Source organism: Rhinatrema bivittatum, chromosome 2 (genome assembly GCF_901001135.1).
Source record: "Rhinatrema bivittatum chromosome 2, aRhiBiv1.1, whole genome shotgun sequence".
Lineage (NCBI taxonomy): Eukaryota > Metazoa > Chordata > Amphibia > Gymnophiona > Rhinatrematidae > Rhinatrema > Rhinatrema bivittatum.
In genome coordinates, this window is record NC_042616.1 from 3198697 (window position 1) to 3222683 (window position 23987).

General features: G+C 52.4%; 1 protein-coding gene across 1 annotated transcript in view; it reads left to right on the forward strand.

The window, feature by feature from the left end:
• The window catches only part of LOC115083435, a 132019-nt gene extending 108153 nt beyond the window's left edge, over window positions 1-23866 (forward strand). Inside the window, exons 10-13 of the mRNA XM_029587251.1 lie at window positions 1688-1844; window positions 12101-12254; window positions 20831-20942; window positions 22236-23866. Of these exons, the coding sequence (XP_029443111.1) occupies window positions 1688-1844; window positions 12101-12254; window positions 20831-20942; window positions 22236-22411 (599 nt within the window). The 3' untranslated portion in view covers window positions 22412-23866. The remainder of the gene's footprint in view (window positions 1-1687; window positions 1845-12100; window positions 12255-20830; window positions 20943-22235) is intronic.
• Window positions 23867-23987: the final 121 nt, after the last annotated feature.

Here is a 23987-nt window from a genome sequence, read left to right on the forward strand (position 1 = left end):
AAGCTCTTTCTTGTAGAGAACCGTTTTTTGCGTTTTACAGAGACTGGTGTCTCTCTGCGGACTGTCCCCTCCCTTTTTACCCAAGGTGGTGTCGTCCTTTCACTTAAATCAGTCAGTTGATCTTCCCGGGTTTTTCGGCCATGGATCCTCAGGCCAGGGGATCGAGGGAGCTGAGGAAACTTGATGTCCGTAGGATTCTACTTCGTTATCTGGAAGTTACGAATCCTTTCCGGGTTTCCGATCACTTGTTTGTTCTCTGGTCGGGGGCTCGTAGAGGATCGGCGGCTTCACGGGCCACGATTGCGCGTTGGCTCAAGGAGGCGATTAGTTCAGCGTATCTTCTGCAGGGCAAGTTGGCACCCAGGGAGCTTCGTGCACATTCGACGCGGGCGCAGGCCACGTCTTGGGCCGAAGTTTCTAGTGTGTCCACACAAGAGATCTGCAGGGCGGCAACGTGGAAATCGTTGCACACTTTCACGAGACATTACAGGCTTGATGTCCAGGCGACTGCGGCTCAGGGTTTTGGGGCGAGTGTTCTCCGAGCGGGACTCTCTACTTCCCACCCTGGGTAAATTAGCTCTGGTACATCCCAGGTGTCTGGACTGATCCGGTACGTACAGGGAAAGGAAAATTAGTTCTTACCTGATAATTTTCGTTCCTGTAGTACACGGATCAGTCCAGACTCCCGCCCGTCTGTGTCTTGTAGTTTAGATCAGAAGAAAGAGAGAGAGTCTGCTCGTTTGCTTATTTGGCTATTTGGCTATTGTAGTTTGCAGTTTGCACGTTGTGTTCATGGTTCTGAAGGTTTTCGGCTCCAGCTCAGGGGCTGTTGTGAATTGGCCTCATGTTTGGGGTTTTTTTCTAGTTAGCTAGATTTTTTGGCTTTATCTGGCTTTGACATTACGTGCGACTGAGGGGCTGTGGGTGGCACCTTACTATATGTAGGGAGCCCGACAAGTTTTACTCTGTCTCCACCTGCTGGTGCGGAGTCACAACCCAGGTGTCTGGACTGATCCATGTACTACAGGAACGAAAATTATCAGGTAAGAACTAATTTTCCTTTTTGAAGGTGCTAAAGCAAGGATACTCAGGCACATTTTTCCACAACAGAAGGCCCCAGCAAGTGACTGTCTCTTCACAGGCCTCTCCGAGCCAAGCTAACAGCCAGCTGACCTTGCAGACGTTATTTTGCAGGATTAGCGTTAGGGTGTGGACAGAGGCCAGAGTTCTGGTGCCAGGACCTTTCACCTTTAGTTGTGGTTTATGTGCGCAAACGTTTTCTGCTCATTAATATGATTTTTCCGCAGTGAAAGCATTTTTCTGACACAAATTATAGTTAGTGCACAGAAAACAAGCATAAATGTTTTATGCACACTTGTCTACGAGCCCCCCGTCACCCCAGTTAAAGTGTGCTATCTGCCTGTTCTGAGCTCTCATTTTAGATCGGGTTTGTGTAAATATTTCTGTGTGTGCACGTTTTTATCCTCCCAATGCATCCTTAAGCCGTTTGCTTACTGCAGTCATTGATACATTTCTTTAACCCTTGCATTAAGAGCCTGTGGGTTGAAATTCAGTGCGCACTCTTAATGCACACCCGATAACATTGGACCCAGAGTTGATCAGGATTATATTATAGATGATTTGGGAGGGCAATTGTATCCCCATTCTCTTGTGCTCTCTCTTTCAGGTCTGAATCTTATCCACCTCGCATTACCAAACCGCCATACCGTCACAGACTCTGGCTTGTCTTTCCTCTGCCACTTTCAAAGCCTGCTGGAGTTGGACTTGACGGATTATACCCACGTAACTGATGAGGGGATCAGACACCTGACTTCTCTGCTCCGGTAAGCAAAGAATAGTTTACCTTGGATCATCAGCAGTATCCTACTACTACCACTACTTATTTATTCTACTAGACATAAGAGAGAGAGTCCCTGCTCCATAGAGATTGTCTAATCAAGACAAACTCTCTGTAAGAAGTGCATTTCATAGAGAAGTGCTTAGGATTTAAAGGAAGCCATATTCAGATATGTTTTTACATGTTTTTATTTGCCAAAATTATGTAATATATATATTTTTACACACACTAAATGATTGCTTCTGAGGTCAGCAGGCAATAACATTTTTTAAAATAAATAAATGAATAAGGTGAGATTTTAAACTTGTTGGGTCTCCCCTTAGTATGAAAAAGCTCCTGCGGTATAATTTCCGGATGATTTATGCTGGGTGCTAGAGGAAAATGTGTGTTGGTGTTGGGTCATCCCTTGGGATGAAGAAGCTCCCACAGTGTAATTCCCTGATGATTGATGCCGGCTGCTGGAGGAGAATGTATGTTGATGTTGGGTCATCCCTTGGGATGAAGAAGCTTCCACAGTATAATTCCCTGATGATTGATGCTGGGTGTTGGTTGAGAATGAGTGTTGATGTCATGTTGGGTTGTCCCTTGGGATGAAGAAGCTCCTACATTCCCTTTACATGTGTGTTGATGTTGGTTCATCACTTGGGATGAAGAAGCTCCTACAGTATAATTTCCTGATGATTGATGCTGGGTGTTGGTTGAGAATGTGTGTTGATGTCTTGTTGGGTTGTACCTTGGGATGAAGAAGCTCCCGTAGTGTAATTCCCTGTTCCCTGTACGTACCAGGATCAGTCCAGACTGCTGGGTTATGCCTCCCCTCCAGCAGATGGAGTCAGAGAGAAAACTGAAAGCACCCCCTAGATATACTGGTGTGCCACCTGCCATCCTCCAGTATTTCCTCTGACTCCAGCATATTGAGAGACATAACCTGCAGACCTGTTTTGGGAGGAATGGGTCAAGGTCACGTCGGATCAGTGGGTCCTCGACGTCGTTCGTTACGGTTACGAGTTGGAGTTTGCTCGGCCCCTCCGGGATCTTTTTATGGTCTCTCCCTGCGGTCCTCAGGAGAAGCGGTAGGTTATCGCCCACACCGTGCACAGGTTGCAGTCTCTGGGAGCGATATTGCCGGTTCCTCCGGAGGAGACCAGAACGGGCAGGTATTCCATTTACTTCGTGGTCCCGAAGAAGGAAGGTACGTTTCGCCCAATTCTGGATTTGAAAAGAGTGAACAAGGCCTTGCGTGTCCCCCGGTTTCGGATGGAGACGCTAAGGTCTGTCATTGCGGCCGTCCACAAGGGAGAATTTTTGGCTTCTTTGGATCTGGCCGAGGCGTATCTCCATATCGGGATCAGAGAACATCACCAGAGCTATCTCAGGTTCCCTGTACGTACCAGGATCAGTCCAGACACCTGGGTTGTGACTCCGCACCAGCAGATGGAGACAGAGCAAGACTTGTCGGGCACCCTCACATATAGTAAGGCGCCACCCACAGCTCGTCAGTCTTTCTCTGTCTCCAGCAGATGGGGCAGGTTCACCCACAGGCTCTGATGGTCCCTGGGTAGTTGAGTAGCTAGTCAGGGTTGTTTGATTTGGTTTGATTGATTGGATTAGATAAAAAAAAAAAAAAAAAGAAGATTACAAAGAGAAGTGGGAAAGCTTCGCTCGTCCTGACAGCCTCCCAGGGGGGTTGTAAGGTCCTGAGGGGACCATCCCCCCCTGGTCGAGGCCGCTGCTGAGGGTTGAGGACCCGGCCTGTCTCTGGCAGCAGCGTCGGGGGTGACACCGGGGAGCCCGGTTCACTCACCCCCGCTGGACCGGACAGTTCAGGACCAAGGTCAGCGACAGGTAGAGAAGAAAAAAAAAAAAAAAGGACTTTGTTTTTTATTTCTTGCCGTTTTTCGCCGTTTGTGCAGTCTGCTTTGGTCTTCGCCCGGGGGAGCGTTCCGTGCGGGGAAGAATCAGGGCTGATTTGTTTTTTGTTTTTCTTGCTGGTTTCCTTTCTCGGCTTCGGCGGTCCGGGCCGGTGCAGCGCATGCCGAGGGGGGTTACGTGCCGCGCGACGGGCTGTGCTCCTCTTGCTTATCGGGTGGTGAAGGGCCGTCCGAGGGCGGTCGGGGGGTTCGCGCTCGGCCGCGATCGCCGCCGCGCGCTGCCCCTGAAGGAGAAGGCAGGGCCGAGCTGTTCCCGCTTAGCGCGGGAACGGCGGCCATTTTAGAGTCAGTAAGGGAGGCCGCGCGGCGGGCGGTGGATAATGGCGGTATGCCTCCGGTGTTGTCTCCTCAGCAACGGGACCCCGGGGGGGGTCCCCCGCGGGGGGCTGCTTCATCGGCGGATCGGAGTCAGGATGCGGCCTCCTCAGGATTCGGAGGCCTCGTTTTCGTATGGCTTCGCGCTTCTTTTGCAGAAGATTTTAAAATGTAAACGCTCACAGCGGAAAAGGTCGGCGGTCAAAGGGGGTTCAGACGGTCGGTCTGATCCCCAGAAGAAGCGAGCGGGGGAGGGTCCCCGGAGACCCGTGGACCCGCTTAGAGAGCGGCGCTCGGGCCGAGGGGCCCCCCCCAGGATACCGACTCCGAGTCGGCTTCATCCGAGGACTTAGACCCTGATTTAGGGGTCCCGGGGGATGACGGAGCGCGCGCGGAAGAGGATACGCTACACGCGGGGAACAGCAAGTCTAGAAAGGAGGCCAAGATGGATCCGGTTCTGTTGGGCCTGACGGGACCCGCGGTGGCTGTCCTTTTCCATTTTTGGGCCTGAAGGTTAGTAAACCTATGGATAAGCGGTACCCGTTGCCGGAGGACGCGTGGACGCAGCGGTGTCGGCGGTCAATAAACGGTCGACGATTCCGGTGACGGGGGCCACGGCCCTCAAAGATATCCAACAGAAAGCTGGAGGCTCAACTCAAGAGTACGGGCGGCTGTTTGCAGTCACTTTGCCCTGAGAGCCGGCTTGCGCTGGGCTCATGTCCTTCAGGCCAATGCGAGCCTCTCGGGAGAGGAGGCGACGCAAGCGGACAACTTGGAGGCGGTTATTGCGTACAGCGCAGATGCGATGCAGGACCTTCTGAGGACTTCGGACAGGGCCATGGTCTCGGCAGTGTCGGCGCGACGTCTCCTTTGGCTCCGAAATTGGGCGGCGGATGTATCTTCCGAGGCCCACCTGGGCTCGCTCCTTTGTTAAGGGGAAGTTGTTATTTGGCAGACAACGGGACGACCTGATGCAGTCCCTAGACAACCTGATGCAGTCCCTTGGTGAAAACAGGGCGTTCAGGTTACCGGAGGACAGATACAGAGCTCGGACTTCGTTTTCCAATAGGTCCCGCTTTCGTGGGCCCAGGAAGTCGCAGCCGCAGAGGTCGTCGGGGGCCCGTTCCTCTCTTCAGTCGTCGTGGTCCCTGTCCTTTCGAGGACAGAAGTTTGGACGGCAAGGCGGTTCCTCGTGGGGAACTGGTCCGAAGTCCGCCCAATGAAATACGGAGGGCCCCTTCCCCGCAGCTGGCTCCATTGATCACACCGGAGGTAGGGGCCAGGTTGACGTGGTTTTACGGGAAATGGACCAGGATACCATGGACCAGTGGGTCCTCAGCGTGATAAGACGCGGTTATGCGTTAGGTTTGCTCGAGTTCCGGAGGACTAATTTCTGGTGTCCCCTTGCAAGGGAGGCATCAAGCGTTTGGAGGTCCGGGATACACTGCGACGCCTAGAAGACCTGGGCGCGGTAGTCCCCGTGCCTCCGGGACAGCGCCATCTGGGCCGGTATTCCATTTACTTCATTGTGCCAAAGAAAGAGGGCTTTTTTCCGACCCATCCTGGACCTCAGAGGGGTCAACAGATGTCTTCGCGTTCCTCGATTCAAAATGGAGACGATCCGTTCAGTAGTATCTTCGGTTCGACCAGGAGACTTCCTGGCGTCGCTGGACCTGACGGAGGCTTACCCGCACATCGGAATTCGGCCGTGCCATCAGCGTTCTCTGCGGTTCTGTATCCTGGGCAGACACTATCAGTTCAAAGCTCGCCCCTTCGGACTCGCCACTGCTCCAAGAACGTTTACAAAGGTGCTGGTGGTGGTGGCAGCCGAGCTGCGAAAAGAGGGGTTGTTGGTACACCCATACTTGGCCGATTGGCTGATCCGAGCCAAATCCGAAATACAGTGCCGACAGGCAGTCGACAGAGTCCTGCAGCTCTTGCGGTCGCTCGGATGGGTGTTCAATCTCGCCAAAAGCCGGCTGGTTCCCACCCAAACCCTGGAATACTTGGGAGCACTGTTCGACACGAAGCAAGGCAGGGTGTTTCTGTCCAAGGAGCGGGTCTGCAAGCTGCAGGGTCAGGTGCGCCGTCTCTTGTCCCTCCGGATTCCGCAGGTGTGCGATTACTGGATGGTGGTGGGGTCGATGGCGTCAACGCTGGCGCTAGTCCCCTGGGCGTTCGCTCATCTACGTCCATTGCAATCCGCATTGCTCTCCCGATGGCGGCCGGTGTCCGAGGATGTTTTACCTTCCCCTCCCGCTCACGGATCAGGCGAGGTCCAGTTTGCAGTGGTGGCTCAGCACCAACCATCTGACACGCGGAGTGCCCCTGCTCCTGCCCACCTTGGACGGTAGTCGCCACGGATGCCAGCTTATCCGGCTGGGGGGGCGGTTGGCATGGGCTGCTCGGTGCAGGGACAGTGGTCCAAAGCTCAGTCACAGTGGTCCATCAACTGCTTGGAAACCAGAGCGGTCACGTTGGCGCTACAGTCGTTCCTCCCATTGCTCCGAGGGACTTCGGTCAGAGTGTTGTCGGACAATGCGACCACGGTGGCGTATATCAATCGCCAGGGAGGTACGAGGAGCCGGGCGGTGGCGGAGCAGACGCTGCTGCTAATGCTCTGGGCGGAAAGAAATCTAAGCAACATTGCGGCGTCCCACATCGTCGGAGTGGACAATGTCCAAGCGGATTTCCTCAGTCGGCATCGGTTGGACCCAGGGGAGTGGGAGCTGCCGTAGATGGCTTACCGCCTCATTTGTAAAAGGTGGGGAACGCCACACATGGTTTTGATGGCCACCGCTCACAACGCCAGGGCTCCGCGATTCTTCAGTCGACGAAGAGAACGAGGAGCCAAAGGGGTCGATGCTCTGGTACTCCCTTGGTCCACGGACGTTCTCCTATATGTGTTCCCTCCCTGACCACGGTTAGGCTAAGTCCTTCGTCGAATAGAGTCGCATCCGGCGGAGGTGATCATGGTGGCACCGGACTGGCCACGACGGCCTTGGTTCGCGGACCTCTTGCAGTTGGCAAGGGAAGCTCCTCTCCGTTTTCGGGGGGAAGCGGTTCTCCTTCGGCAAGGCCCCGTTTGTTTGGAGGACGCGGCTCACTTCTGTCTCGCGGCTTGGCTTTTGAGAGGAAACGTTTGAAGACTAAGGGATATTCGGATGCGGTGGTAGCCACCTTGCTGAGTTCTAGGAAACGGTCTACGTTCTTTGCCTACGTCCGGGTCTGGGCGGTGTTTGAAGATTGGTGTAGATCGCGTAAGGTGAATCCGGTGTTACCATCCGTGCCGGATGTTCTCGCTTTTCTTCAGGCGGAGCTAGCTAAACGTCTATCGTGTAGCACCCTTCAAGTACCGGTAGCGATGCTTAGCTGTCTCAGAAGAAAGGTGCAAGGCAGGTCGCTGGCTCATCATCCAGACGTGGCGCGTTTTCTTCGTGGAGCTAAGCATTTGCGGCCTCCGTTACGTCATCCTTGTCCTTCCTGGAATCTTAATTGGGTTCTCTCTGCTCTGTGCACATCGCCTTTTGAGTCCATCAGGAGGGCGACCCTAAAGGACCCTTACCCTTAAAGCGGTTTTTTTCTCGTAGCCATTGCGTCGGCGAGTTTCAGAGTGGCAGGCGTTATCTTGTCGAGAGCCAGTTTTACGCTTCTCGGATTTTGGAGTCTCTCTAAGGGCGGTTCCTTCTTCCCTTCCGAAGGTGGTGTCAGCTTTTCATTTGAACCAGACAGTTGGGTTGCCTGTTTTTCCTGAGGGGACGCGGGCTGATCCAGACTGCCAAGGTGTTGAGGAAACTTGATGTCCGCAGAGTTCTGCTCCGTTATCTGGAGGTAACGAATCCTTTCCGGGTTTCGGACCATCTTTTGTCTCGTTTTCGGGTCCAAAGCGGAGTGGCGCTGCTTCTCGGACCTCGATTGCTCGGTGGCTCAAGGAAGCTATTTTCTTCTGCGTACCTATTGAAAGGTAAGCCTGTTCCGGTGGGTCTTCGAGCCCACTCGACGCGCGCCCAGGCTGCCTCGTGGGCGGAATCTTCGCAAGTGTCGCCACAAGAGATTTGCAGGGCGGCCGCTTGGAAGTCGCTGCATACGTTCGCTCGACACTATCGGCTGGATGTTCAGGACCTGGATTCAGGGGGTTTTCGGGGGGAGAGTTCTGCGAGCGGGACTCTCTGGTGCCCACCCTCAGTATTTCAGCTCTGGTACATCCCAGGTGTCTGGACTGATCCTGGTACGTACAGGGAAAGGAAAATTAGTTTCTTACCTGATAATTTTCGTTCCTGTAGTACCAAGGATCAGTCCAGGCTCCCGCCCAAGTAGTGTTGCATTCAGATTAAGAAGAGTCCGCTCGGTTGGTTTTTCAAGTGTCTGTTGTTGGTCCTCTGGTTCTGGAAGTTCTGATCCAGCTGGGGGTTTTGGTTGCATCGGCCCTAGTGTGGGGCGGTATAGCTAGATAGTTTGGTTTCATTGCTGTTTTGCTTTGACATTCGTAAGACTGACGAGCTGTGGGTGGCGCCTTACTATATGTGAGGGTGCCCGACAAGTCTTGCTCTGTCTCCATCTGCTGGTGCGGAGTCACAACCCAGGTGTCTGGACTGATCCTTGGTACTACAGGAACGAAAATTATCAGGTAAGAAACTAATTTTCCTTTCGAGGTTTTGGGGGAGCATTTTCAGTTTTGCGCCCTTCCGTTCGGGCTGGCTACGGCCCCGAGGGTATTTACCAAGGTTCTAGTCGTGGTCGCCGCTTATCTGCGACGCCAAGGAATTCTGGTGCATCCCTATTTGGATGATTGGCTCATCAGGGCGAAGTCAGAGGTGGAATGCCGACGAGCAGTCCAGTCGGTCATTCAACAACTTCAGTCATTAGGTTGGGTGGTCAACTTCGTGAAGAGCCAGTTGGTCCCGAGTCAGCAACTGGAATTTTTGGGGGCGCGTTTCGATACCTTGGAGGGCAAGGTATTCCTCACTCAGCAGCGGCTAGAGAACCTGATGGTTCAGGGGCAGACCTTGCTCGCTCTCCCGTTACCTACGGCCTGGGATTATTTACAAGTCATTGGACATATGGTGTCTACTCTGGAAATGGTGCCGTGGGCCTTTGCGCATATGCGTCCTTTGCAGCGCGCTCTCCTCTCATGTTGGGACCAGAAATCAGAGGATTACGGCGTCCAATTGCCGCTCTTGGAGCCGGCTCGTTCCAGTTTGGCTTGGTGGTTAGTCCCGGACAATTTATTGCAGGGAGTCGACCTAGAGCCGCCCCTGTGGATCGTGGTGACGACGGATGCCAGTCTGACCGGCTGGGGAGCGGTCTGTCAGTTACGAGCGGTCCAGGGAGCATGGACCCCTCTGCAAGCCACTTGGTCCATCAACCGTCTGGAGACCAGAGCGGTACGTCTCGCCTTGCGCTGCCTGCTCCCGTTGGTAAAGGGTCGGGCGGTGCGAGTTCTGTCAGACAACGCAACCACAGTAGCGTATATCAACCGTCAAGGCGGCACAAGAAGTCGGCCGGTTGCGGACGAGGCGTCGCTGTTGATGTCCTGGGCGGAACATCATCTATCCCGCATAGCAGCCACCCACATCGCGGGCGTCGACAACGTTCAAGCGGATTATCTGAGTCGTCAATTCTTGGATCCCGGAGAATGGGAGCTTTCGGCCGCGGCAATGAATCTCATCACTCGGCGATGGGGCATACCGCATCTGGACCTGATGGCGACTCGACAGAATTCTCAGGCGGCGCGTTTCTTCAGTCGCCGGCGGGAACACGGCTCGGAGGGGGTGGATGCTCTGGTGCTCCCATGGCCTCCTCACATCCTCCTCTATGTGTTTCCCCCGTGGCCTCTAATCGGAAAGGTGTTGCGACGAATAGAGTCCCATCGCGGGCCGGTGATTCTAGTGGCCCCGGAGTGGCCAAGAAGGCCGTGGTTCGCAGATCTCATCAATCTGGCGCAGGACGGTCCTCTGCGGTTGGGGCATCTTCCGCACTTGCTTCGGCAGGGACCCGTATTTTTCGATCGGGCGGACCGCTTCTGTCTGGCGGCTTGGCTTATGAGAGGAGGCAGTTAAGGAAGAAGGGATATTCCGAACCTGTCATTTCCACCCTCCTGCGGGCGCGCAGGCCCTCCACCACACTCACCTACGCCAGGGTATGGAAGGTGTTTGACTCCTGGTGTGTTGCAGCTCATATTCCGCCTCGCCGGGCCTCAGTGGGAGATATCCTTACGTTCTTGCAAGCGGGCTTGAAAAAGGGGTTGGCTTACAGCTCTCTGAGGGTTCAGGTGTCGGTTCTGGGGTGTTTGAGGGGCAAAGTGGACGGGTCCTCGCTTGCGGGTCACCCGGATATAGCTCGATTTTTGCGTGGCGTTCGGAACTTGCGCCCTCCATTTAGACCCCCTTGTCCTTCTTGGAATTTGAATTTGGTGCTCAAAGGTCTTGCCACGGCCCCCTTTGAACCTCTCCTGCAGGCCTCGCTAAAGGATCTCACGCTCAAAACCGTATTCCTAGTGGCTATTGCGTCGGCCCGTCGGGTGTCCGAGTTACAGGCCCTTTCGTGCAGGGAACCGTTCTTACGTATTTCGGACACTGGGGTGTTTCTGCGTACGGTCCCTTGTCTCGGCTTTTCATGTCAATCAGACGGTGGAATTGCCTTCCTTCTCGGAATTGGAACTGGAATCCTCGCGCGGTTCCGATTTGAAGCGTTTGGATGTGAGGCGCGTGCTCCTGAGATATTTGGAGGTCACTAATGAGTTCAGAAGGTCGGATCACTTGTTTGTCCTGTGGCAGGGGCCCAAAAAGGGTCTACAGGCATCAAAAACCACTATTGCGCGTTGGTTGAAGAGTTCGATCGCTTCCACGTACATTGGCTGTGGTAAGTCTGTTCCTGAAGGGCTCAAGGCGCATTCTCTGCGGGCTCAGGCGACTTCCTGGGCAGAAAGTCGTTTGGTTTCTAGCCAGGAGATTTGCCGTGCGGCAACGTGGAAGTCCTTGCATACCTTCGCTCGTCATTATCGGCTTGATGTGAGAGGAGCATCAGCTGATTCCTTTGGCAGCAATGTCATTCGAGCGGGACTCTCTGGGTCCCACCCCAATTGAGGCGGCTTGGGTACATCCCAGCAGTCTGGACTGATCCTGGTACGTACAGGGAAAGGAAAATTATGTTCTTACCTGATAATTTTCGTTCCTGTAGTACCAAGGATCAGTCCAGACGCCCGCCCGTGATTGTCTATCCAGAGAGTCCGCTCCACTAGCCAGTTCGTTTTCAATATTTCAGCACGGAGGGTACCTATCCCTTTTCTTTACTTTTAGAGGGTGGTGCCCTTTTCTCGTTCTGTTAATGTTCGCCAGTTTTTGGCATGTGAGAGTTTAACTATTTGATCTAGACAGTTGCCATGGTTTATTCGTGGCTAAGTTGGCGGAGGATTGTTTTGGCTTTCTTCTGCTTTGTTATACTTTATACTGAAGGATGGCAGGTGGCACACCAGTATATCTAGGGGGTGCTTTCAGTTTTCTCTCTGACTCCATCTGCTGGAGGGGAGGCATAACCCAGCAGTCTGGACTGATCCTTGGTACTACAGGAACGAAAATTATCAGGTAAGAACATAATTTTCCTATGATTGATGCCAGCTGCTGGAGGAGAATATGTGTTGATGTTGGGTCGTCCCTTGGGATGAAGAAGCTCCCGCAGTGTCATTCCCTGATGATTGATGCTGGCTGCTGGAAGAGAATGTGTGTTGATGTTGGGTCATCACTTGGGATGAAGAAGCTCCTACAGTATAATTCCCTGATGATTGATGCTGGGTGTTGGTTGAGAATGTGTGTTGATGTCTTGTTGGGTTGTCCCTTGGGATGAAGAAGCTTCCACAGTATAATTCCCTGATGATTGATACCGGGTGCCGTTGGAGAATTTGTGTTGATGTTGGATCTTCCCTCGGAATGAAGAAGTTTCCCTGATGATTGATGCTGGAGGAAAATGTGTGTTGATATCATGTTGTATCTCCCCTCAGGATGAAGAAACTTTCTCTTTCCAACACTCTGCTGACTGATTCTGGGTTACTTCACCTTCAGAACTTGCAACATCTGGAGGATCTTTGTCTGGACCGTACCAGTGTCACCAGCAAAGGAGTATCGAAATGCATCCCTCATCTGCCTCATTTACAGGTAAAGCCCTGCTACCCCTTTCTCCTTCCCTTGAAAACTGCTGTATTAAGCCCTCTTGTTCTTAGCTACCTATTTCTTTTTTACTGTTCTCCATACTACTTGTGATTTCAAACAACTCGTGTGCCCAGACTTCTAAATGTTTCGTCTAATTTTCCTGGAATGCCACAGTTCAGTCCATACAAGTGGGTTTATGCATCCCTATCAGCAGATGGAGGCAGAGAACAAAAATGTTGAGGCCCTGCTACATAAAAGAAAAGTATTCCTTACCTGCTAATTGTCGTTCCTGTAGTACCACGGATCAGTCCAGACCGCTGGGTTATGTCCCCCTTCCAGCAGGTGGAATCAGAGCAAAAACTGAAAGGGCACCCTCTCATAAGCTGGTGCGCCCTCTGTGTCCCTTCAGTATTAAGCATATCAAAGCAAGAAAGAAGAATTGGATGGATCAAGACACAGAAACCAAATTGTCAACATATATGTGAAACCAACCATCAAGAACAACAACAACTTGCAAATAGATCTATCAGTCCTTTACAGTCTGTACTGAATTATCTTAAGTGTGCATTCGAGCTGCTAGACACTCCCAATCCCAGAAATCTGTAGGGAGGGCGTCTGGGCTAATCCGTAGTACTACAGGAACGAAAATTAGCAGCTAAGGAATAATTTTCTTTTCCCTGTATGTACCAGGATCAGTCCAGACGGCGGGTTATGTCCCCCGTCCAGCAGAAGGAGTCAGACAAGAACTTCGGAGGGTGCTGACAGATTAACCAGTGCACCCTCCTTAAGTCCTCAGTATCTCTCTGACTCCAGCAGATAGGAGTAGGGGAACCTCGGCTTCCCCTGTCTTGAGGGACACTTTACCCTCTTTTATTTCTTCTCTTGTGTTTACTTATGCTTAGAATGGATCAAGTTATTTAAAAAAAAAAAAAAAAAGCATAGGGAGTGTTCCCTGTACGTACCCGGATCAGTCCAGACTGTGGGGTGAGCCTCCTTTCCAGCAGGTGGAGACAGACCAAAACTGAAAGGATATCCCATAAGAGGACAGAGCCTATCCTGTAACCCTTCAGTATTTGTCTGTCTCCAGCAGGTGCAGCAGCTCACCCTTCAGTTCCCTGCTCTAGACTAGTCAGCCTTTTCTTTTCTTCATGGATCAAGCAAGTACTTATTCCTTAGGGATCTAGTGTGATCTTCTTCCTGTAAAAAAATAAAAAATATATATATAGAAAGGGAGTTTTAGCTTTTGTTTTGTGCAGCAGACGGTTCCGTCTCCTGGCTCTTGCCGGACTCAGGGGGGCTTTGCCCCTTGTGCACTGCATAGCCTGAGTCCGTAGCCGCTTCCAGGTGTGGGGACCCGAGGCTGGTGGTCCAGGTCTCGTCTGCCCCTCCTCTGGCTGCCGAGGAGGCTTAGTAGCCCACTGCTGTGCTCAGTCTGAAAAAAAATAATAATAATAATAATTCACAGTTTGAAGTTAAAAGTATTCAAAGTGCTTTTTTAACTTAACTTACAACAGTAGACCCAGTTTTCTCATTTTGGTCTTCGGAGGCCTTGAACCGGCAGCCAGAAATGCAGGACTCAGCAGGATTCCCCCCTGCTTCACTCCGGGCCTGCAGGCTGCCAATCAAAACTTTTTTTTTCTGCAGCTTTTTTCTTCAGAGCGGCTCTCCTTATGCCGAGGCAGCCTGCCTGCCTGCCTCTCTTGTGGTCAGCCCTCGTCGCGATTTTCGCGAGAGGGCCTCTGTTCTGCTTCCCTGCCGGGTGGGGAAGGTCCCTCCTCGGCAGGGCAGGCAAATTTAGTCTGGGGATCGAGTCCCCACAGCATGGCCAGGCCGTTCCCGGCTCGGCAAAGCCCGGGAATGGCGGCCATTTTGGATTTTTCAGCGTCTCCGTTTTCGGAGCTGCCTGGGGCTGGGGGGCCGATTTTTTTTTCAGATTCCCCCCCCCCCCCCCCGATTTAAGCCTCATGGACCCCCAGGAGGGGATCCATGACCTCCCCTCGCCTCCCCCCCGGGAATTCTAGGACCTGTTTTTCCCACAGAATTGGTCCTCTTCCTGCATAAGTCCTATTTAGCTAGCCTGCAGGAGGAGGAGGAAGGTTCCCCACCAGACCCCCCCCCCCCCCCCGAAAAAAAAGCAAAACGTTCCCGCTCCACACCATTGCCTACTGGCCCTGTTGCGAAGCCCCCGGGGTCGATTCGCGTGCGGGTGGTCCCGGGAGTGCTCCCCCTCTCCCTGATCCCCCGGTGGACCCAGTACTCCCGGATCCTGACGCCATCCCTGATGTAGCGGGTACCCTGCCTCCCCTGGAGGGGGACGATCCCAGAGACCAACGGATGTTCTGCAAGGAGGAGCTGGAGCCCCTCATCCCCTTTGTCCTCCAGGAATTGGGGTTGGAGGGGCCCCCCGCGCACACCCTTACGGCTCAAGGATATGGACCCGGTCCTGGCGGGAATCAGGGCTCCGACAAGCGCCTTCCCCTTTCACCCCATGCACAAGCTGTTGCTCCTGCGGGAATGGGAGGCTCCCGAGGCGGGAATCCGGGTGGGGCGGGCTATGGATAAGCTTTACCCCCTCCCGGAGGAATGTTTGGAAATTTTGGAAAGTCCCTCCGTGGACTCCTCCGTCTCTGCGGTCACAAAACCTACCACCATCATCGGTGGAGGGTTCCACGGCTCTGAAGGACGCCCAGGACCGCAAGCTCGAGGCACTTATGAAGCGTATTTTTGATGCCCTGACGCTGGGGGCTCATGCGACTATCTGCAGCAGTCTCATGCTCTGGGCAGGCCTCAGGTGGGTTTAACAGTTACTCTGCACCCAAGACCTCCCGTCGGCAGAGGCGGATCAGGCTGAGCGTTTCGAGGCCGTCGTCGCTCAAGGGGCTGATGTGCTTTACGACCTCCTCCATGTCCCGGCGAAGGCGATGGCCTCGGCGGTTTCCGCCAGACGACTCCTCTGGCTGCGCAATTGGTCGGCTGATCTATCCTCCAAAGCCCAGCTGGGCACGTTGCCCTTCAAAGGTAAGTTGCTTTTTGGTGAGGACCTTGAGGAGCTTATGGATTCCTTGGCGGAAAATAAGGTCCATAAGCTCCCGGAGGGCTGTCCAAAACCGTCCCGTTCCTTTACACACTCTCGTCCTCGCTTTCGGGGCCAGAGACTGTATACCCCACGCGGACGGGGTAGTTCCCCGAGGGGTTATTCTCCTCTGTCTCAGTCTTGGTCGCAGCCCTTTCGCGAGGGCCAGCCCACGCACTCTGCCCCTAAGCCTGCCACGCAATGAAGTTCAGTTGACTCATTCCTCGGTCCCCTCCCTAGGCGGCCGCCTTTCCCTGTTTTTCGAGGAATGGGTCAAAATTACGTCGGACCAGTGGGTCCTCCACATTGTCAGGGACGGGTATGGCTTCGAGGTTGTTCGCGACCTACCGGATCTTTTTCTCTTTTCCCCATGCGGGCGGTCCAAGAGTGATGCGGTGGCACAAACCCTCGCCAGGCTCCTGAAGCTGGGCGTGGTGGTCCTGGTCACGGAAAGGGAGCTTGGCACCGGCCAGTATTCTATTTACTTCGTCATTCCCAAGAAGGACGGGTCTTTTTGCCCGATCTTAGACCTCAAGAGAGTCCACCGGGCCATCAAGATTCCACATTCCCGCATGGAAACCCTGCGAGCGGTCATTGTAGCGGTTCGCCCTGGAGAGTTCCTCACTTCACTCGATCTTGCAGAGGCGTACTTCCATAATTCTGATTCACCGCGACTACCAGAAGTATCTTCGCTTCCACATCCCCAACCAGGACTCCCAGTTTCGGGCGCTTCCCTTCGGCCTCGTGACCGCACCTCGCACCTCCACCAAGGTCATGGTGGTGGTTGCGGCGGCTCTTCGCCGGGAGGGAATCCTTGTTCACCTCTACCTGGACAACTGGCTCATCAGGGCCAAGTCGGCGGCTCTTTGCCAACAGGCGGTGAATCGCGTGTTAGCTCTCCTCGCGTCTCTCGGATGGATAGTGAATTTCTTTAAGAGCAACCTTCATCCTTCCCAGGAGTTTGGGTTCCTGGGAGCCCACTTCGACACCCAAGTGGGCAAGGTCTTCTTACCTCGTGGGCGAGCTCTCAAGCTGATCGGGCAGATTCAGAATCTGATTTCGCTACCTTCCCCAACGGCCTGGGCCTACCTGCAGGTCTTGGGATCCATGGTTTCCACCATCGACCTAGTCCCCTGGGTTTTTGCTCATATGCGTCTGTTACAGAAAGCTTTGCTATCCCGTTGGCAGCCGGTGTCGGAACAGTTTCACATAGTCCTTCCGTTCTTGGACTCTACAGTCGCTGACTTGCAGTAGTGGCTGTCTTTCCCTCATCTCCTTCAGGGGATGCCTCTCCAGGCTCCACAGTGGACGATAGTAACCACGGATGCCAGTCTTTCGGGCTGGGGTGAGGTCTATCTCTCCCAGTCCATTCAGGGGACCTGGTCGCCAACTCAGTCTCGCTGGCACATGCATGGGCGGAACGGCATCTGCAGTGCCTGGCGACCTCCCACATCGCAGGCAAGGAGAATGTTCAGGCCGTTTTCCTCAGTCGTCAATCGCTCGATCCAGGGGAGTGGGAGATCTCGGACGTGGCCATGGCTCTGATAGTGGACAGGTGGGGTCCCCCCCACCTGGACCTCATGGCGACCTTGCGCAATACCAAGGCAAATCGGTTCTTCAGCCACTGGAGGGAGCATGGCTTGGAGGGCGTGGATGCTCTGGCTTTCCCTTGGCCGGCGGACATCCTTCTGTACGTGTTCCCCCCCCCCCCCCCCCGTGGCCCCTGGTGGGAAAAGTTATCAGAAGAATAGAGCTCCACCGGGGACCTGTGGTTCGCAGATCTCATCAACCTGGCGACGGACGGACCCCTCCGGCTCGGTCATCTCCCTCGTCTTCTTCAGCAGAGGCCTGTATTTTTCTACCAGGCCGATCGCTTCTGTCTAGCGGCTTCGCTTTTGAACGGCGACGCCTGAGGCATAAGGGCTATAAGGAGGAGTTCATCTCCACCTTTCTGCAGGCCCGAAAACAGTCGACTTTGGCTTACGTGCGTATCTGCAAGGTCTTTGAATCTGTTTGTGCGGAGTCGGGTGTCTCAGCGCACTCCGCCCCGGTCTCGTTGGTCCTTTCTTTCCTTCTGAAGGGTATTTCCAAGGGCCTTTCCTTCAGTTCTCTGCGTGTGCAAGTCTCCGCTCTCGGCTCCCTCCTCGGTCGGGTAGAAGGTCATCCCTTAGCGGGCCACCCGGACGTGATCTGGTTCTTGAAGGGTGTCAAACACCTACGTTCGCCTTCTCGTACCATTTGCCTGTCGTAGAGTCTTAACCTGGTCCTTCGGGCCCTCTGTGCTGCTCCGTTCGAAGCTCTCTGTTGCGTTCCTTTAAAAGATCTTACACTCAAGACTGTTTTCCTAGTCTCTATCTCCTCCGCTCGACGGATCTCCGAGATTCAAGCGTTGTCCTGTCGGGAACTTTTCTTGCGCTTTTCCGATTCAGGGGTATCCCTCAAGACGGTCCCTTCCTTCTTGCCAATGGTTGTTTCCAACTTCCATGTCAACCAGTCGGTAGAACTTCCTGCGTTTTCCCCAGAGGAGATTGCGAGTACGACTCGGGGCGATCTTTGTAAGCTGGACGCCAAACGGGTTCTACTTCACTATCTCCAGGTTACCAATGACTTTCAGGTCTCGGACCATCTTTTTGTGGGTCCCAACCGGGGTAAGCCGGCGTCTAAGACCACTAGTACGCGGTGGTTGAATAAAGCGATCTCCTCGACCTATCTTTGCCGAGGTCGGGTGATTCCCGAGGGCCTAAAGGCTCATTCGCTACGTTCTCCAGCTACTTCCTGGGCGGAGAGCCAATCAGTCTCCCCGCAGGAGATTTGTAGAGCCACCACATGGAAGTCTTTCCATACTTTTGCTCAGCACTATCGTCTGGATGTACAAGCTCCGGTCTTTGATTCCTTTGGGCGGCAAGTGCTTCGAGCAGGACTGGCTCGGTCCCACCCGGTTTAGGGAAGCTTTGGTACATCCCACAGTCTGGACTGATCCTGGTACGTACAGGGAAAGGCAAATTAGTTCTTACCTGTTAATTTTCGTTCCTGTAGTACCACAGACGCCCTTCCCTGTCTGTCTTTCTTTCTGTCCTCTCGAAGCTTGTTTCTTGCAGATTTGCAGATTCAATACTTCATTTTTGTGCAAGAATACTGAGCAACTACACCGGAAGCCTTGGTCGTTTAAATACCAAGTATATGCAAGAGCGGTTAGTCATACCAAGTTTCTTACATTGTTCTACAGTTGCTCAATTGAGCTTTATGGTTACTTGCTTGATCCTATTCTGGTTTTTGTTATTTTCTGCTTTGACAATGGTTATACTGAAGGGTTACAGCATAGGCTCTGTCCTCATATAGGATATCCTTTCAGTTTTAGTCTGTCTCCACCTGCTGCAAAGGAGGCTCAACCCACAGTCTGGACTGATCCGTGGTACTACAGGAACGAAAATTAACAGGTAAGAACTAATTTTCCTCTAACGAACGCTAAAGTTAAACAAGGAGACCTAAAGGGAGATGGAAAGTGATCTAAAGGCTAATGAAAATAGATATGTCTTTACATCCTTTTTGAATTCCTTATGGGATGTTATCTGCCTTAAATAATCTGGGATGGCGTTCCAGGGTGAGGGGCCGGCGACTGAAAAAGCGCGTGTTCTGGTGATGCCGAGCGCCTGGCAAGATGAACAGTAGGATACCTCCGGGAAGTCTTTATGTAGGGAGCGTAGGTGCCTGCTAGGTTGATAAATGCAAAATACTGTGCATAGCCAGGTAGAAGAATCATTATGTATTAAGTTGTGTATGATGGCAAGAATTTTATATTGTATTCTGTAGCAAACATGAAGCCAGTGTAAAGAATGTAGAATCGGGGTATTGTGGCCTTTCCAAGAAGCACCCGTTAAGATGCGCACTGCGGTATTTTGAATTAGCTGTATTTATTTATTTATTTGTATGTCTTTTATATACCGAAGTATTTGTAGGGGCCTTCACTCCGGTTTACATTTATAACAATGCATACATTGAAAATCAGGTGAACAGTTTAAACAGAGTTAAAGTTATAATGAATATATATAATATATATATAGGCAAGTTAAAGGTCTAAATATGTCAGAACTGTTAAAAAGCATAGATATACTTTATCATATTTATAATTAAATCAGTAGATAGACAGGGACAAGTAATAGCTCATGGGAGCAATACAGACGGAGGGTTAGAGATATATTATCAAGAGGAATGAAGGTTAAGATGCTCGGGAAGAGAGATGATTGGATAAGTAAAGGGTGGGGGGAAAGAGTTGAGGGGAAGAGGGGGAGGATGGGTTTGGAGGAGGAGAAAAAGAAAAGAGAAAAAGGAGGGGAAAGTGGGAGTTAGGGCAAGTGGAGGAGGGGGATGTATGAGATTTTCATAGTCATTGGACTTCGTCCACTGTAGTGGACGAAGAGCGTTATCATAGAGATGAAGGTAGAGGGCGTTACAATAGTCTGTAATAGTAAAGATAAGAGATTGTAACACTGTGCGAAAATCATCGGTATATAGGAGGGGAAGTTTATAGAAAGAGTTTTTAACAGTTATAGAGATGTGATGAGACATCTACAATTACCCCAAGGTTTCGTGCTTTGGAAACTATGGGAATGGATATGTCATCTAATAACAGATGTGAAGCAGATTGGGGGATTGTGTAAAGACGAATTTCTGTTTTGGATGTATTCAGTTTAAGGCAGTTATGGGGCAACCAAGTGTTAATGGTTTTAATATATAAGCCATACGGTAGAAAGTGTAGTAGACCAAGATGAAGGGTAAGGTACAAAAACTGAATGTCATCAGCATAAATCTTAAACCGAATACTAAGGCTGTTGAGTAGATGGCATAGTGGTGTTAGATAAATGTTAAGCAAAATAGCAAAGACAGAGAGTCTTTGAGGGACACCAGAGGAAGGTGTATACCAGTCAGAAGAGTGAGGGCCAATATTGATTTGATAAGAACAGTTGGATAAGTAAGATCGAAACCAGTTTAGAACAGTGTCTGCCAGGCCAATGGATTGCAACTGGGTGGTCTAATGTGTCAAAAGCAACTGAAATATCTCATAATACTAGAATGCAATCAGTATTGGCGTTCAAAGCTCTGATTATAGTGTCGAAAGAGGATAATAGTAAGGTTTCTGTACTGAGCAGTAATCAGGAACCCACTTTCATAGAAACATGATAGCAAAGACCATACATCCTATTAGCTTGCCATGCACAGAATCGGCAGTGTCCTCATCGGCAGTGAGCAAAGATGCTTTCTCTCGGGTCTTTGCACTGTGGGCAAGCAGAGATGCTTTCTTTGGTGATGAACTGTCGGTAAGCTTAACTGCTTTCTTTGGGGATGCTGCATGGTCTGTGAGTAGGGACGCTTTCCCTCAGGCCTCTGCATTGTCTGTGAGCAATGGTGCTTTAAGTGGGGATGCTGCACCATTGGTAATCAGGGACATTCTGTGAGATTTCCGGTGATTGTGATATCTTTTATGTTTCTCTGCCCATTCCTGTGATACCAGGTGCTGGGACTGGCAAGCACTCAAGTTGGAGATAATGTGATAAAGCTGGGAATTCGGCAGTGCAAACAACTTCTGAAGCTGAACCTAAGCCGTACACGTGTTACTGACAAAGGTAAGCACTGATAAATTCATCACATCTGGAAGGGTGACAACTAGAGTGGAAGGCCTCGCTGATACCTGAGGATGTGATATTATTGATGTATAAAGGGCTCATGTTAACCTCTGTGTGAATCCACTGAGCAAAAGGGCTTTGACAGTGTATCACCAGTGAGAGGAGAGGGCCCTACTGACCTTGGAGCATGACATTACTGAGAGGAGAGGGGATCATTGAACCTGGAGCAGGCCATCACTGAGAGGCAAGGGGATCATTGACCCCGGAGCATGCCATCACTGAGAGGGAAGGGGATCGTTGACCCCGGAGCAGGCCATCACTGAGAGGGAAGGGGATCGTTGACCCCGGAGCAGGCCATCACTGAGAGGGAAGGGGATCATTGACCCCGGAGCAGGCCATCACTGAGAGGGAAGGGGATCGTTGACCCCGGAGCAGGCCATCACTGAGAGGGAAGGGGATCGTTGACCCCGGAGCAGGTCATCACTGAGAGGGAAGTGGATCATTGACCCCGGAGCAGGCCATCACTGAGAGGGAAGGGGATCATTGACCCCGGAGCAGGCCATCACTGAGAGGGAAGGGGATCATTGACCCCGGAGCAGGCCATCACTGAGGGGGAAGGGGATCGTTGACCCCGGAGCAGGCCATCACTGAGGGGGAAGGGGATCGTTGACCCCGGAGCAGGCCATCACTGAGGGGGAAGGGGATCGTTGACCCCGGAGCAGGCCATCACTGAGAGGGAAGGGGATCGTTGACCCCGGAGCAGGCCATCACTGAGAGGGAAGTGGATCGTTGACCCCGGAGCAGGCCATCACTGAGAGGGAAGGGGATCATTGACCCCAGAGCAGGCCATCACTGAGAGGGAAGGGGATCATTGACCCCAGAGCAGGCCATCACTGAGAGGGAAGGGGATCATTGACCCCGGAGCAGGCCATCACTGAGAGGGAAGGGGATCGTTGACCCCGGAGCAGGCCATCACTGAGGGGGAAGGGGATCGTTGACCCCGGAGCAGGCCATCACTGAGGGGGAAGGGGATCGTTGACCCCGGAGCAGGCCATCACTGAGAGGGAAGGGGATCATTGATCTTGGAGCAGGCCATCACTGAGACCTTCTCTGTGCTTGTCCCAGGCTTTCTCTTCTCTTCTTCACCACCATGATTTGCTTTGGTTCCTCTGAATCATCAGCCTTGTTGTCCTTTCTTTGTGTACCAGCAATATGTAGAGAGGCTGGGAGTGGTGAGGAAGGAAAATCTTGAGTTGGTTCTTGCTTACTGTAATTTTATTTTTGCCTCTTTAGGGCTCCGGTACCTCCGACATATGAAGATCTCCCAGCTGAACCTGGATGGCTCAGGGATCACTCTCACTGGCGTAGCCAATCTCATCTCTGCGTGCCCCACTGACATCAGTATTCGGGCAAACAACCTCCAGGTACTGTCCCCTGATCAGATCTCTGATGACGAGCTCTCTGGTTAGAGCCACGAGTCCCAGCAGGAGCTGCCTGGCCTTGGGAGTACACAAACCACAAGCGGACAATCTCGCAGACCTTTTGCTTTTTATTTGATTATTTTTTCAAATTCCTTCATCGTTTTTTTGTTCCTCTAATGAAAGGAGAAGCTCTGTGAAACGGCAGCCTTGGATCCTACCATCTGCAGCTGGAAATCTGGTCTTTGATAATGTCAACAGCCCAGACCACGGTGGAAAGAGGACCTGCTCCGTTGAACCTGGCTACAGCCTCCATTCCTGTCCCCCCCTACAGCTTTCACTTGCAGTCCAGGACATGTTGGAAAAAGGGTTTGAGGTCTGCCTGGGGACAGTGCTGAGGGAGATTGAGACACAACGTAGGCCCATCCACGGTCTTCCTTTGTGAATGATACTGGAGCATCGGCTCTCACTGCCTGCCCAAAGCACCGGCTTGTAAGAGCACTCCACAACCATGGGCTCTCCCTGTACGCAAGAGCAGTTCCTGTCTGGGGGCTTTCTCACCGCAGCGGAGTACTCTCCAGTCAAAAGCATCATTTCTGCAGGAGAACGCTCCCCAGGCGTGGTCTCTAGGCCATCATGAGGTCCCCCTGCCCATGGATGTGGTTTTATCCAACAAGAAAGTGCTCTTCAGCCACAGCATTCAGCTCCGGGTGTGAGTGCTGCACGTTGACATGGTCTCTACCAACGAGAGAGCGCTCCCCAGTCATGGGCAATAACTCAGCTTGAGAGTACTCTGCTTGGGTGGTCTTCCTTCCAGTATCTGATCACTCTGTGTGGATGGGCTGTTTCTGGTTACGCGTGTTCTCGGAGCATGTGGGTGTCCCCCCCCAGCGTGAGAGCATTTCTCTGTGAGCGGGCTTTCTCCCGGCACCTGCGTGACCCTCGTGGATGGGCTCCCTTCTAGCGCAGGAGTGTTGCATGTGGATGGGGGGTCTTCCCAGCATGAGAGGGCATTCTCCTAGCAGACTAATATTTGTGCTCTGAGTGCCCTTGGAGTGGTTTAGCAATGTTAATCGAATTGCCGTCTGGTCCAAGAGTCTGGTTCCGCTCAAGGAGCTTGAGAGATGGGATTAGAAGAAGAGGGTGGCTTAGCTAAGGTTTGGGTGTAGACACTAAGACCGAGAGGATACTCCAGTATGTAGACTGAGGTTGGAACCGGTGAATGACTCTTCTAAGCCTCTGGTAGGTCATTGATAAGGGTGAATATGGGAACCCCTCTGCGTGCACACCAAGCACTGATCCTGCTGCTGCCAAACGCCTGCGGTTTTTAGTTCCTTTTAAGTTTAGGCACATGTCTTCTTTGTAATGATTTTATTGCAACCCTTCTTGATACATGACCCTCCTCTGGTGATGAGACGAGGTGTAACCTGCACTCTCAGCTGCAGGGACATCATCTGTACAGAGGGCCTGAAAGCCAATCAGAAATTAAAATTAATTTTGGATGAACTCTGTCCTGCGGTGTGCATTCCATTGCATTTTACGCTGAGTTTGAGTGTGTGCGGAGCCCAGGTGCGTGCTATGCTGAGTGTTGCTGTGGAGACTAGCATGTAGGGGGAGAGACCAGGGA